Source organism: Centropristis striata, chromosome 10 (genome assembly GCF_030273125.1).
Source record: "Centropristis striata isolate RG_2023a ecotype Rhode Island chromosome 10, C.striata_1.0, whole genome shotgun sequence".
In the NCBI taxonomy this organism is placed as follows: Eukaryota; Metazoa; Chordata; class Actinopteri; order Perciformes; family Serranidae; genus Centropristis; species Centropristis striata.
In genome coordinates this window covers 14,644,989-14,661,047 of record NC_081526.1, presented here as the reverse complement: position 1 = coordinate 14,661,047, position 16,059 = coordinate 14,644,989, and the positions used below count along the sequence as shown (strand labels likewise).

General features: G+C 40.2%; 1 protein-coding gene across 5 annotated transcripts in view; it reads left to right on the top strand.

Annotated features, from left to right (window-relative positions):
• The window catches only part of il1rapl1a (interleukin 1 receptor accessory protein-like 1a), a 332,191-nt gene extending 318,072 nt beyond the window's left edge, over positions 1–14,119 (top strand). For 2 of the 5 annotated variants that reach the window (XM_059342254.1, XM_059342253.1), the window contains 5 exons: positions 754–899; positions 5,227–5,373; positions 7,865–8,035; positions 10,255–10,299; positions 11,871–14,119. In XM_059342254.1, coding sequence (XP_059198237.1) covers positions 754–899; positions 5,227–5,373; positions 7,865–8,035; positions 10,255–10,299; positions 11,871–12,592 — 1,231 coding nt within the window. In that variant the 3' untranslated portion in view covers positions 12,593–14,119. The remainder of the gene's footprint in view (positions 1–753; positions 900–5,226; positions 5,374–7,864; positions 8,036–10,254; positions 10,300–11,870) is intronic. The other 3 variants (XM_059342255.1, XM_059342258.1, XM_059342257.1) reach the window with 3 other exon arrangements.
• Positions 14,120–16,059: the final 1,940 nt, after the last annotated feature.

The following is a 16,059-nucleotide window of genomic DNA, read 5'->3' as shown; positions in this document are numbered from 1 at the left end:
ACATAGAAGAATTTTATGAACAAAAACATTTATAAACATGCATAATCATTTTAGATTGATTGTATTTTTTTATGTCAAATCTTGACCTGGAAAGTAACAAAAGCTAGTAGCTCAATAAAGTCGAGTAGAAAGTACAATATTTGCCTCCAAAATGTAGTGAAGTAGAAGTATAAAGTTACATACAGTCATGGAAAAAAGTGTTTATATATATAGTGTCTATTCTCTATACAATTCTCTAATTTCTTGTCATTTTAATGCCTGGTACAACTAAAGGTACATTTGTTTGGACAAATATAATGATAACAACAACAAAAAACCTCATAAGAGTTTAATTTAAGAGCTGATATCTAGCCATTTTCCATGGTTTCTTGATAATAACCAAAATCATTATCAAGATAATAACCAAAACCATTAAAGAAAAACATGGAAAATGGCTAGATATCAGCTCTCATATTAAACTATTATGAGCTATTTTTGTTGTTGTTTTCGTACCTTTAGTTGTACCAGGCATTAAAATGAACAAGACATTGAAGAAAACAATGGTCTATTAATTTTTACATGACTGTATGTAGAAATACTCAAGTTAAGTACAAGTGCCTCAAATTTTTACTTAAGTGCAGTACTTGAGCAAATGTTACATTCCACCACCTCTTGTACATTAGCCAGCAAAACAACAACTTCTTATCTACTGTTTCCAAAACTAGCACTGCAGAGAAGCATCGCTCAGTAAATCTCTTTCTGTTTGTGTTTCAGGATCGTGAAGGAGCATCTTGGCGAGCAGGAAGTGGCCATTTCCCTGACTATTGACTCCTTGGAGGAGGAGGATCTGGGAAATTATTCCTGTTATGTTGAAAATGGTAATGGCCGTCGCCAAGCTACCATCCAGCTCTTCAGGCGGGGTAAGGGCTCTTTGACGTTTGCCACTGAAACCTCGAGGGGAGTTAACCCCTTAACATCCATTTTTTCGCATTTTATTCCCCCGTAAATGGCGTTAGGTGTGGAAAATACATCTTATCCCAGTGTGTCTGACACCATCATACATATTCTGTATCAGTGTGTTCCAGCCCTTCATTAAAGCCATATGATGAATTAAATATTCAAAGCCTGGCTGCACCATTTCATCAAATATTCGAGATGTCTTGTGCATCATTATACTAAAAAATTACCCCAAACATCAGCCTGACATATTTTGTCTTTGGGATCACTCCAGGATCACTAGACTTTAAAATAAAGTTCTGCAAGTTGTGATTAAAGGGATTAAAGCTCCTTAAATCAATATATTTATTGTTATAATGACAATGTGTAATGTGAAAGGGGTCACTGACTATAATTGCTCTCATTAGCTATGTTTCCAAACACCACAGGAAGCTGTTTTCATTGATAAAAGCTCTAATAAACCCTTTGTAAATATTTCCCTCAAATCTTGGTGGAGACCAAAATAGAGCTTGAGGGGGGGGGGAAATATTAGACTTACATTCAACAGGTGGCCCACAACATCAAACCAAATGAATTATTATATGCCTCAGTATCTTTTAGATTTGTAAATATGTTTGCTATTAAATGGATAGTTCACATTTTTTATGTTGGGTTGTATGAGGTACTTGGTACTTTACTTGGCTGTGACACAGCCCTTAAGTTTAAGTTTAAATGGGGGGACCAGAAGCCATTTTTGCTTGCTTCAAAACCACCAGACTCCATTGACAAAAACAGTAATTTTACCTCGCAGAACACAGGAGTTTCTGGTCTCACGCTTTCACTGTGGGTTAGTTTGTTTGTGTTATTGGGTTATTTTTGGTGAATCCAAACTTACCATTTAAAAACACCGAAGTCACACGATTACAAAAACAAACTCAACGATCAAGGCAGTAGTAGACCAGCAACTCTTGTTTTCTGCAGGGTAAAATTTCTGTTTTTGTCTATGGACTCTGGTGGCATTTAAGAGAGCAAAACAACCCCATCTTTAAGGGCTAACTGATGAAAAGGTAAAGTGGTGAAAATATTCAAAATGAAACATACACTTAAACTTAAAATGATGTGTTGTTAGATACGTCTGTATAAATTTACATACAACCTCACTTCAAAAAATCCAAACTATGCGTTTGAGTTTGCTGTATTAACTTTCTAAGTACAGTTTGTCAGTGTTGTGTCTCTAGCTTGTTTTTGCTTTTGTCCCCATGTAGTCAAAAAAAACTCAGGTATTTTCAGGTTTAAAGCTTTCAGGTTTGCACAGTGTACACACATCTTCAGATATTGTAATATCCTTTCAACAGGACAAAGAAGACTTTACTATAAATGCCTTACTTGATACCCCCAAAAGCCATAAATGCACTCATTCAAACAGCAACCTTTTGTTTGCATTTTCTGGTCAATTTTTTATTCCTTTTTCCATCCACGCGTGTGCTGACAATCTGTGCTTGAGCTCCATTTGGTTGTGTTGCTCCTTTCTACATGTGCTCCAGCAGCTGTGTAGCTATTTTGGCTCTCTAGCATGACTTGTCTGAAGCTCTTTTCATGCACTGCTTGTCACCCTGCAAAGAGAGGTAATTTGATGGCTGTTTAAACAGCAAATTGGTCCTCAGCTTTTCCCAACAGACCAATAACTTCAGCATACAATTACATTTTAAGTCTTTATCTGTCTGTCTCCCCGCTTTAATCTTTGTCTCTGTGACTGTCTTTTGTAGATGACCCAATTCCTTTTGAGTGGTCTTTGTAGACTCCAGACAGCTTCATTTAGCCGTCTCTGTCAAAGCAGCATTTCCAAGGAGAGGGATGCTAAGAAAGACTTAAAGTCGAGCTCTCCCTCTCTATGTCTCAAAAATTATTCTGATGTTTATTTCATGTTTTCCCTCCCAGAATCCATCACTCATATAAGCCCTGCAGCAGGTATGTGAATGTCTCTGCAGGCTGCCTTTTCCTTCCATCTCAGAAGGAGAGACATGATAAGAGAGGAGGCATGAGGGAAGTAGTGGTCAGTGAAGCACGAATACTTTAGAGAGTGCGGGTGAATGTTAGTAAAGTTATGAGCAAAGGCCAAGAAATGAATGCTAAGCTAATTTTTGCTGGCTGTAGCTCAGAGGAGTGTCTAGAGGGTGACACGTGATGGCTCCAGTCTCCCCTGAACTATGATTAGCCTCTCTGGATGACTCCCATGGCCAAATTACCAAGGGACATTCCAGATGTTCTTCTGCAGTGGCACTTTTCATGTAATATTCCAATATTGTAAGTTTAATATTAAGCCTTAAATTTAAATACTAAAACCCTGAACCACACCAACAGGCATTAAATTCTGCACTCCTCAGCGACACTGTGAAGCCATGATTGATTCTGCTGAGACGAACGGTCATATGACAAATATTCACTGAAAATCAGACAGAACAGCAGACTGTTTACACAGAGCAGAGAGGAAAGGGCAGGAGAGGTTGCAAGAATGCAAATAGTTCAATATGTATAGCATTTGGAGACCCAACACACACATGTTTGCACTTGGAAATGTGTTGTTTACTGTACATAAATTCCATATTTTTTAATTTTTTTAAAGTATATATTTAACAAAAGATGTCTACGATTTCTCTATGATACTTTTTTGTCATTATAACTGTGTTATTCTGCACAAAAGACATTTTTGAACCATGATTGTTCTTATTCCATAGAGATGCAGGACAAGGCCACAGTGATTCAAATATAAAAAAGAGCAATAAAACATAGGATTCAGAAGCTTAAACAGCTGATTCAAGTGCAAAAATATAACCATGTAGTGAGATAACTTAACTTCTTTCCAAGGCAGCCTCATGTGTTTCAGCACTTTTCTTGAAATATCATCATGCAAGCAACTTATAAATTCCTTGTGGCAAAGACAGTGAAATGAAATGGCTTGCATTGATATTTAGTAAGAATATCTCATGTCAGTGAGAGAAATGTAAAGGTATTTGCAGTATACATACATAATGTGTGGTAATAAAGAGGCTGCATTGGGGTTGCCATGGCAGCCGTGCAGCTCTCCAGTCCACAGTGACAGAGATATAAGGTGAACCAGTTCTAGCTGAGCCAACCAGGTAAATGCTGCTTTCATGCACAACATAACTCATCCTTCCCTAAGCTCGGTCTCTGGGGAGATGGAGAGGAGATAATAGAGAAGAGAAATGAATGAAGAGACAATGGGAGAGAGGGGGGGGGGGGGGGGCACAAGCATGAGAGAGAAGAAGAGGACATATGATGGAGAGGGGAGCGAGTAAGATGAGTGGACTGAAGCTTCTTGTTTTGAAAACGCCTCCATCCATGTCCAGGATTGTCACAAGTCCCACTATGGACGACAGCCAGAGTGCAGAGCTGTGTCATTGCTGCGCTGCTCCAAAGAAATGAACCCAATTTCTCATCATCCCTCCTTCTCTTCTTCCATGTGTGTCCCTGCACTGTGCCCTCTCATCTTTCCCAAAGTCATTATGAGCCTTGTGTCTCTTCCCCCTGAAGATTGATGCTGCTTCGCTCTGAGCTGAGCTCTGAAAAATGCTGATGACTCTCCAGCCTTCCAGCAAATTAAGAGTGTCCTATAAGTGCCTAATCCTGGGAGTTTAACAGGGGTAAAGACAACCTATGAGTCTGACCAGCTGTGGAAATAACAAAAGCCTGTTTATATTAATTCATAAGCTGAAAATAAGTCAAACAATAGTCTAATATCAGCAATACATTTTGATGATTTGAATGAGAAAAGCTTGATGGAAATACCAAAATTTGATAAAACTTGATAAAAGTTGTTACGCTTGCTTGACATGCTTTTTTTTTTCTTTTTCAAAAAATAGTTAATGCACTAAAGGGGAGATGGAAAACCCTTTTTCCTAAAAAGTTCTGAACATTTAACTCACATGATCAGCTGTTTCCAAGCTGGCATGAAAGAACAATTATAAGTTGTCCAATTGAATCCAGTTCCTTAACCCTTCTTTCCATTTTCTCTCCTGGGTGGCCAAAGTTGTTCAACTAGCAACGTCTTTTTGTTGTTTTTTCTCTACTTCTTCTACCGTTTACCGTTTCTAGCCTACAGCAACGCATTACACTGCCATCTTCTGACCAAAGTACGTCTATGCAGCTTTGTTTATTCACTCTCAACCACTTGATAGAAACGTCCCTAATTCTCATTTTCTTTTAATGCCACATTTCAAAATTTTGCTTCGACTTGAATGTAAACGCAGCTCATTATGGTCAAATATTTTCTACTTTGTGTGTTGTTCTCAGCAGAGCTCATGTACACGGTGGAGCTGGCAGGAGGGCTGGGAGCGATCCTGCTGCTCCTCATCTTCCTCATCTCCCTCTACAAATGCTACAAGATAGAGCTGATGCTTTTCTATAGGAGGCACTTCGGCAGCGAGGACGTGGACGGAGGTAAAAACAGCATCACAAACAAATTTCATCTCTCTGTTTCCACCTACAGATCTCCAACTTGTTCTCACTCTTCTTATCCAAAATCAAATGTCGAGCGAGCATAGATGACTGTGTGGGTTTGTTTCCATGGATGTAAATATGTTCTGTTTGTTTACCCATGTGCAAAAGATTTAATGTGTGTGTATGTGTGTCCTGTCAGAGCCTCTCTCCATAACAGACTCCCTGGTAGATACAAATGTCTTCTCCTATCTCAGTGACAGCAGCCCATTTCCTCCCTCTCTCTCTCTCTTTCTCTCTCTCTCTCTTTCTCTCTCTCTCTCTCTCTCTCTCTCTCTCTCTCTCTCTCTCTCTCTCTCTCTCTCTCTTTCTCAACTGTTAGTGTAGAAGTGCATGTGCTTGTGTGTGGGTGCGCGTGTGTTGCTGCAATGGCTGCATAGGGAAGAGAGGAGACAGATTTTCAATTTGTTGCCCATTTAAAAAGAGATCAGTCTCAATATGTCATGGAATGATGCCCACCCTCTGCTGTCGAAGGCCAGATAGCGGGACATGGGGACCGGGCAGCCTCGGAGCTCCTTCCCCGAGCGGCAAATAGGGGCGTAAACAGCCTGAAATTGGAGGGCAACTTTCTGTTTTCTCCACAGAACATAGTTAACTTTCGCTTCAGTTAACGATTCGTCTGTTTTCGTCCCCGTGTCTTTCTTTTCTCTCTGTGTTTTGACTCTGGAACTCGTTTTTGAATCACTAGGATTGTTTCTACAGTAGTATGAATTATCTATTAGACGCTGTTTTGTTGACTCAAACTTCCACATGATTAAGTAATACCGTCGGGGACCCGCAGATACAAGCTGTTTTTGATTTTCCAAGTTTGCTAGGTGGTTAATTTGAGGTTGGTTGCTAATTTGAAAGCGTTGTTTGATGTCGGGATCCTATCGAGCACAGCCCTGGCCTTTCCCAGTGAGTTTCAAAGCTATGTGTGCTCCTCAAAGAGTTTGTGAAAAAGTCCCTCTTCCCTTTTTGGCTGGCCCACAATCCAGTTTCCAGAGCATAATGACTAGGACTCTCTGAGCATGTCACTAGTGGTGCTTTTTTCCCCCCACCGTCTATTTTCTGCATTTTTCAGTTCTTCCCACTGTCTTCTGGGAAATCATTTTGAGGTGGGGAAGAGAGTATTGTCTGAGCCTCGATTTGGGTATTTTTTTTATCTACCCCAATTTATTTCTCATAGACATTATATAGCCAAAGGAAAATGGACACCATTGTCCAAATACTCTTGGCTGTTTTTTTGATCCAGGCCATTTTGTTCCAAATAAGGAAGCTAAAGCGTGGTTTGAAGCAATATTTTTCCTGTTACCTACATGTGCAGAGTGAGATCCAGAGAGAAATAGTGAACTGGAGCGTTGACTGTGAGCCGGGCCTTATCACCTGTCATCAGTGGCCGACTTCACTCATACTCCTGTGGCTGAATGGGAGCAAATCTCTGAATCTGTGGAAAGCCCTCCCAGAGGAGCCGAGGCTGTTAAAGCAGCATTTTACACAAAACGTACAACTGATTGGAACGGTTTGGTGTTTTGAATAAAAATAAGCTGTGTGGTCGATGCAGAACAGGTATTCATCATTTTGTCTTGTATGACTGAAGTTTGTAGAAGGACTTTTTACTGTTTTGTGAAGCCAGACTCTGGATACATTATCTGCATTGTTTGAAATACTGACTACTGTCCAATTAGGATTTTTTTTGTGATATACAATTATTGACAATAACCAGATTTTAAAATGTAATATTGATATAATTTTAATAATACACATATGACAATATAGTTTAGATTTCATTTTTTTTATTTTTAGTGTTATTTTTATACAATTTTGTACAGATATGGCTATAGACTCTCCACCTTCCTACACTCATTTTGAGAAAAAAATATTTGCAAAAAAAGAGACAGTAAGACAATACACTTCCTAAAAGTTAAAGATGAATATTTTTTGTAATTTTATATAGGTATTGCAAAAATATAGTTACTGTGAATTATTTTTGCTACAATATCATGTCAGCCCTAATTATAATACAACATATTTATTAATATAATATCTTTGAGGAAGTTTCCATTACATACCGTGTTTTGATGATAATAATTTATTTTTGGCAGCATTATTTGAGAATAATTATATGTTAAGTTTAATTTAAAATGAAATAATGATTGAAACTTAAGTAAAAAGATAATGATTTGCATTATGTCTGCTATGTAGATGAAATTTTGAGCCCAAAATTAGGACTGGGAAAGTTAAAGCATAATAAAATGCTTATACCGGCATGGATTTGGAATTAGATGGTTAAAATTAAGTGGTAATAGTCATAATGTCCAGGTGTCCACATATTTCTAGTGTTTTATATACAAGTTTGGATGCCATGAGGACTCTATTGTGCCTTTTGAGTTGAATGTTGATGCATTTAGTGCTTCTTTTAAATGAGCCTTTTCCTTTTCTCTCTGTGTTCCAGAAAACAAAGACTATGATGCATACCTGTCCTACACCAAAGTGGACCCTGACCAGTGGAGTCAGGAGACCAAGGAGGAGGAACGCTTTGCCCTGGAGATCCTCCCTGATGTCCTGGAGAAACATTACGGCTACAAACTCTTCATCCCAGATCGAGACCTCATTCCAACAGGAAGTAAGCGCTGTGACTGTCCGTGTATACATGAGTGTAAACATATGTTCATGTGCCATATTGTACTGGAGAATGAGGGCATCTAGAGTTCACTAGCAAGGACCACACCACAGATGTGGATATGAGGAAGAGAATAAAACATAAAGGAGGAATTTGACCATTTAGGTTATATTGAAGGCTGAAAGAAGTGACTTGAATAGAGCCAAGGTGAGCCTGAGCTTGACAGAGATTTAAAAATGATTGTGAATGTAGAAATATGCCTGAGATGACGAGCAACGGAGGACTTGAATCTCTTGATCTGAAATGCTCAGTCTGGCTGCTGTGGAAGTCGGGCCAATGCAGAAAAAGGCTAGAATAGTGTTCTAAAAATATGCCAGAAATGTAGAGAACAGAGGCCATTCTCCCTGTTTAAATGAGAAAGTGTAGATTTTCACTGGAACTGAATTATTTGGTCAGTGGAGTCTTGACGGATGGGGGATGAATATTAGTGGGTGTCAATATGAGATAGTCTGACGTATGAATGGAAATGTCAGACAGACTGGGATAAAGAAAAGGACTATAAGTAGATTTGGATCACTGCAGGAAGCTAAAAAAAAACCCAGCAGGAACACAGATTCTGGAGTTAAGTGGACCATGAGGCATGAGGTGCCTGAACGAGTGGATGAACGTGGGACTGGGAAGTAGAAGGGCAATGGCTGCCCATAAGTAGTTTGATGAACAAGCATATTTCTGAGGTCTGGATGGTGGTGGAGCAGATTTTCAGAATGGAATGAGCGTGGGAGATAATTGCAGATGGACATGATGTCAAGAGAGGGAAAGGGCAGCTGGTATGTGGTGTGATATGTTTGGAAACAATTCCAGCTGGTTAGATGGGCAGAGAGGGTGCGGGGCAAGGCTGTTAAGGAGGGCTTGAGGTATTTAAAGGTTTTACAGCCATGAATATTGTAGCCGAAAGTGGTGGGACTGGTGGGATAAATGTCTGATTCCAGGGCTAAGAATCTGAATTTGTAAAATGAGAAGCAGGGCAATGAATCAGTGACACTGTTGTGGTATAAACTGGGGTTTGGAAGATATTAAAGTTTGAGCATGATCTTTAAGATTTGGAGTGAATGAGTATAGACTCCTTGGACCATCAATGTCCTCAGTCATTGGCGGTTGACCAGGCTTACCACAAAATCTCCCAAATTGAGCCCCCATCTGACCCACAGTTGGATATCATGTGATCTATGGTATCTTTAGTCCAGCTTTATAGATTGATGCAAGCTTATGATTAAGCAGGAATCGTGATCTGCCACTGAGAAACCTGAGAGAAGGACAGAATGTTTGAATGCATTATATAAGTGGATTTGACAGGTGATTACTGGTGTGGTTGAGCCGGCCCCTTTCTCTAACATAAGTTAACTACCGCTAGTTAACCTCATTAGTTCTAAGTGTTTGTTTGTTGTGTGTAGTTTGTCTTCAGCTGTGTTTTTCACTGTCACTGTCTTGTGTTTCAATGTAATGTTCTGTGCTGTTTGGGCAGATTCAAGCAGCCACACTCGCAAGAAATGAGAGGATGATGTTCCAAAAATTTCCATATAAGAGACGAAGACAGTCAAATACTATCACCAAGAACCTATTTTCTTCCATCCTCTAAAATCTCTCCGGATAAAAGAAGGAGATTGTACTATTTCACACTGGCTAGTCTTATATTATGTACTACAGACCTGGGAATACGGTATACAGAGTGTACCAGGAGCTGATATATTGAACAAATTTATCATCCTCCCTGGTTTTCATCCATGCATTAATAAATCCATGAAAATTCTGTCTGAACATATTTTCATGCATGCTAACTTCGCTTAGTAGTCCGTCTGTGCCAGTGGTACGCAGTGTGCTCTAGTTAGTAGTAACGCTGTGTGTTTGTACTGTAGGCTTCATGTGGAACAGATAAAACGCAAACACGTCTTAGTTGGTCCAGACAGAATTAAACATCAGTGGAAAAAGTGTGAAGGCTCTGAGCCCTGCCGCCTCTTTCCTTTTAATCAAAAGAAAATTTGCCGCCAGCATCAGTGCCAAGCAAACTCATTGTAGATGAATGTCCAATCAGGGAAACATTGTATGTGATTAAATAAAAAGATGAGTGAGAGGAGATGCGGCCACTTTTACGACTATGTTGAGCATGTTTCTGTGTCTGTACTGTGTTCTGCCTGTGACCTAAATGTTAAAATGTTTATGTTTAGGTCTCACCAATGAGCATTACCAGGATGAAACACGACTCTTTGGAGGTACTCGCCCTCAGTCTTTTCCTCTTGTATCAGCTGCTGTCATTTACTTGCTCCTAGGAAGTTTCAAAGAGACGCTTAAAGTGGCGCTGCTGTGTGATGTGAAACGTACGGCCCAGCAGCTCAGCCTAATCCTATACACTGTGCAGCTTTATCAATCATTGCCCCCCATGTAGAGCCATTTAGCGCAGCGCTTAGCTGTGTCTGTGGCTCTGCTCTCCAGAGTATTGATTACAATGCATGGAATAATACTTCACACTGAACTATTTCACTGAACAAAGGCCATGCTTTAATACATGTTTTTACACATGAGGGCTGCGGTCGAATAGTCAAAATAAAGGCTTTCCTCTCCACTTGTATTGACCTAGATGGAAAACCGCATGAGGTCAAGGAAAGATGTGAAGGACTTAGGAAAAGACAACTGCTGCGTTAAGAGAATCCCACTGCACTTACACTAGCCAGCATTATTGACGTGGCGCTGTTGTGGTGAAACATCAATGTTCAGAAGATGGAAAACAAAAAGCACATCATAGATATTTCACCCTGTGTGTTCTGACCATGATGCTTCATGCAGCTAAAGCAGCTCCTTCAGTGACAGACGGCTGTACCCGCAGTGTGTGAAGGAGAGATACAGCAGGTCCTTCATCCTAGTGCTGTCAGACTTAACAGTTGCCACTGCTCCCAGTACACTGCACATACCAAAAGTGACAGTTTAGTTATGTGCAGGATCAATAATTCCTATGATCAATAGTGGCAATTAAACCATTAGGTCTGTGAAACTTATTTTACTTGCTTTTTGCCTTTTGCTGCTGTAGCATTGTAAATTGCCCCGCTGTGGGAATTATAAAGGTCTACAATGGAAAAAAAATATTATTTTTTTCTTAAAGGAGGACAACACGGTGAAATGTATTAATTTATTACCAAGGTTGGGCTACCAGTCACAAAATTAAAATTGTTGTCACATTGAGAATGGTTACTGACCCTTATGTCCACTCATAAAAACGTCTTGTATCCCTTTCTCTTGAAAGCCAGACCTGTGTGTTTTGGTTAATATGCTGATTATGAACAGCAGAATTTTCACAGCATCACTGTGAAATTGTGCTGCTGCAAGGAATTGTAACAGCATAATCTCTTTTTCTTTTGCAAAGGATTGTCCAGTGTACCCTGTACAAAAGACGCGCACTGACACATCTTTCCTTAGCATTTAAGAGAATTCAACTAGCTTATATCAAAGATGCCACTAAGAAACCACTGGGTCATTTCACTCAGTTAGGAACCTAACGAAAAAAGACTATTCGACCGCAGCCATACAGTCCCTATGTCTTTCTCTACACACTCTAAACTACAGACTGAAATCCGTATTATTTAACCGAATACTGGAATTAGACAGCAAATTAGCCACCTGTCATTGTCTTGTGTTTTGTGTCTGATGCTGTATGTTCATCCATCATTAAGTGTTGTGGTCCTGTCTCTTTTAAACCATATCTTTGGCTTAAAATGTACTGAATGTACATTATTCAACTATTGCTGCTCTTATGCTTTTTTGTTCTTTCTTTACCTCTTGCTTCCTGCAGCCTACATAGAGGACGTGGCACGCTGCGTGGACCAGAGCAAACGCCTCATTATAGTGATGACACCCAATTATGTGGTGCGGCGAGGCTGGAGCATCTTTGAGCTGGAAACGCGGCTGCGCAACATGCTGGTTACTGGTGAGATCAAAGTCATCCTGATCGAGTGTGCCGAGTTGCGCGGCATCATGAACTACCAGGAGGTGGAGGCTCTCAAGCATACCATTAAAACCCTCACCGTCATCAAGTGGCGCGGCCCCAAGAGCAACAAGCTCAACTCCAAGTTCTGGAAGCAGCTGCAGTACGAGATGCCGTTCAGGCGCACAGAGCCCATGCTCACCCACGAGCCGGCGCTGGACGTCAGCGAGCAGGGCCCCTTCGGAGAGCTGCAGACCGTCTCCGCCATCTCCATGGCAGCAGCCACCTCCACCGCCATGGCCACCGCCCACCCTGAGCTGCGCTCCTCGTTCCACAACACCTACCACACCACCATGAGGCAGAAACACTACTACCGGAGCTACGAGTATGACTTACCCCCAGGAGGGACCCTGCCACCTCTCTCCTCTCTGGGGAACCAGCACACCTACTGCAACATCCCACTGACACTGCTGAACGGACAGAGGCCTCCAGGGAAGAGCCGAGAGCACAGCCTGGAGGAGGCGCACGCCAACAACGCCATGCTCCCCCTGCTGCCGAGAGAAACCAGCATCTCCAGCGTCATCTGGTAATGATGAACGGGCTCAGCATCAGCTACAGGAAGAAGATCAGTCAGGGCCAGACGTGGCTAGGCTCAGTCTGGTAGGAACAGATTATGGTCGTGATTACGGCGAAAAGTGATTTGGATCTATTTGGTTCCAACTGGCGGCAAGTGATGGAGATCCGGCAGGTTTTTGGGACAGTTTCCTTTGTTCTTTTCGAGTGGACAGCGCCTCCGTTCCAGAGGATGTTTTCTATGTGGAACTACAGGAGATATAATGAAAACACTGTTTAATCTACTAGCGAGAAACAGACTTGCAAGAACTCTACATTAAAGAACAAACACTCTATGGCAATTGTGCACACACTCGCATACACATACACACACAAATGTGCATACACACAAACAAAAGGAAAACAGGGTCTTGTACATATATTTCGATTTATTTGTAGCATCAGTGTTTTCCTGTTTTGTTCTTTTGATTGTTTCATTCAATCATGTTTGTTGCCTTCTCTAGCGTAGGACTTTTGCTTTAACTTGTTACACAGAGTTGTATATTTTTTATTGTTTCTCTTTTTAGTTTTTTTTTTTCTTATTTCGATGCGCTTGTTTTGAAAAGCCAGTATGTCACGTACCTGCGCTGTTGTGTTTCGTTTTGTTTTGTTTTGTTTTATATCTTTGTGTAGTTTAAGAGAACATTTTTAACACTTTTTGGAATTGCCTGGACATTTCAGGAGCTCCAAGGAGCTGAAACTTCTTTTTGTTTACCTGTAAAAGGTGTATCTAGTTTAAAAGGAAACTCTCTTTTAAAAAATCATAGAATATGCAAAAAGAAGGAGGAGCTGGCAAAAATATACTGTCCTCTGGGACCGAGAAGGAGGAGCGATTGGGGGGCAGTGCTAGTCCTCTCCAATCAGATAGACCGACGGACTGGCAGATCTCTCTCTAAAGCTTCATATTTTCTATTGAAACAAACAGCCTTGCTGTTTTAGAGTGATAGTGAAATGCCTCACCTTAAAAGGAAATCTGTAGATTATTTTAAAAAGAATTCTATTTTTATAACAGAAAAGAGTTTGCTTGAGAAGTCATACTTATTTGCATTTCATTGACCACAGAAAGGGGATTTGTGTATAAGTGTTATACTGGTTTTGTACACTTGCAATGTGGTTCCTGGTTTGTTAAGAGGTTAAGGTGGCTTTTGAATCCCACATGAAAAAAAATGTCCTCTACTGTTCAAAAGTAAAGCATTTTCAATGTTTTGGTTTTTAAAACATAATATTATTCCCATCCTGATAATTACTTTGGTTCATATGGATAGTTCATGTTTAAGGAAAGAAAAGAATACATTTGTGTTTTGAAAGACTTTTTAAATATATTTGAAGGTGTGATTTTTGAGTATGCATAGCAAATAGATATGTATTCTATATATAATATAGATATTTATATAAATATATAAACACGATTTTCACTTGGAAAGAAATGTCTATCTTTATAGAAACACAATCATTATCAGTTGCCCTTACTTTCTCACTGCACATTAAAAACATTGATTTCCTTTTGATGTTTTCCTTTTGTGTCCAACTTTGACCTTTTGTTGACAGTCATTTTTAACATCTGCTGACTGGTTACACTCCTCAAAATCACATTATTGTCATATTCATCATGTTCGTCACTCTCTGTGACTGATTTTGTGACAGCAGCTGACCAATGGACCAACAGGTGAGTTTGTCAGAGAAGGTAAACAAGCAAACACTGTAGAACTAAACTGGGCCTTCACAGTTCTAGTGAACTACAAAACTCTAGTGGCATAAGACAACCTGACAGCTGCATGTTCTGATCAGTTTCAGAAACAACTAAAGCTTATTAAAGGACAGGTTTACATATTTTTCAATCAAACAGTTTTCGCCTGCTTCATATTGGTTAAACTACTGTGTGTTATGTTTGTATGTGACCAAAATGTCCAATGGCAGGATCAGTCCTTGCTTCCCCCTGCATGGCAAACAGCAAATGAGGAAGCTGAAATTCAATCCAACTATAAAATGAGTGGTGTGGCTCAATAATCGGGTCAGAAACTTGCTCAGATCAGACAGTGTATGCCCAGCTTTATGTATCATCTGGTGTTTCCCGAGAAGTTCAAGCAACCAGAGGGATAAAATATATATCGGGCCATTGACAGGCAAACATTGTAAAATGCAAGTACACAACTCAACAATATATATACAGTAGCATAGGTCCAATTGTTCTTAGTCACTTAAATTTGGAAAAGCTGTTAACTTTGAGAGAACCCGTCTTGGTCTTGAAATGCTTCCAATCGAATAGACGGGGATAAAAATCCAGGGTATTCATGCCATGAATGAAACTTGAAGTATTTTAAAAGTTTATCTGAAGCCAAAAATGATGCTTCAGCAGTCTGAGTTAATCAGATCAAGTGAGTAACTTCCAAAGTCTTTTGAGTTCAACATTTCCTCTGTGTCTCCCCATAGTTTCCAGGTTGAGCTGCTGTGGACAGACACAAACAAAAAAATGTTGTACTAAAAGGATGGTAATTTTGGTAGATACTTCGGCTTTTCGCAAACACCCAGGACACTGACATACTAGTGGATTTGATAGCACATCAAGAAGGGATCTTGTAATGGCCAATATGAACAGGAGACATGGTTACAGCAAGCAAAGGGTGTTGAAAATTCATATAGGCACCTGACTGTTGTTTTGTCCTTTAAGTTACCTCCACAGGGAAATTATGAAATGTACTTTGCAAACAATGATTCGTGAAGGATACAGAGGAGCTACTGTCCAGCTGTAAGTTTGGACTGTTTGTCCTCCAATGAGTGTCATATTACATTATGCAACAAAATAAATTTACAGCAGAATCTCAATGCAGACTGCAAAGGAGAATGTTCAACAATTAGACTGTGTAATGACAGTGGTCATGATAGGAATCTATGGGGGACCTTGTGGTCTTAAACATTCACCATTAAATCACCCTTTCCCTGGTTCCCAGGTGGTTTTGTTCCATTGTGTCCCCCTGATGTCTCCCCATGTTTCCAGTCTATCTCTCTTGTCAGATCGAGGCAGAAATGCCAAAGATAAAGCTTTTTAAAAAGTGCTGATAAAAGAAACATTTTGACTTCGAGCCAAGAAGTCTCATTTGATGCCTGACTTTAGCTTGGCAATCTAAACACAATGGTGCCGCAGCGCTGCCAAACAGTGCCATCTCCTGGGGATTCACACCACCTACAAGGGGTGTTTGTGATTGAACGCTAGTAAACACAAACAGAAAGCAGATTTTACTGATTCTCTGTCAATCCCGGGAGGGAGCTGAGCAAAACATGAAAACTGGGGCAGAGGAAAAAGACAGGGACACAGTTGAAGGGAGAGGAGGGGGGAAAGTGTGTGAAAGACGAGAGTTTATCGTCGTAAAAGGCAGGCTGTGGGCATTTTTGTTGGTGCACAAAATGAGCTGAAAAGACTACACAAAGAAAATAGTTCTACCTGTAT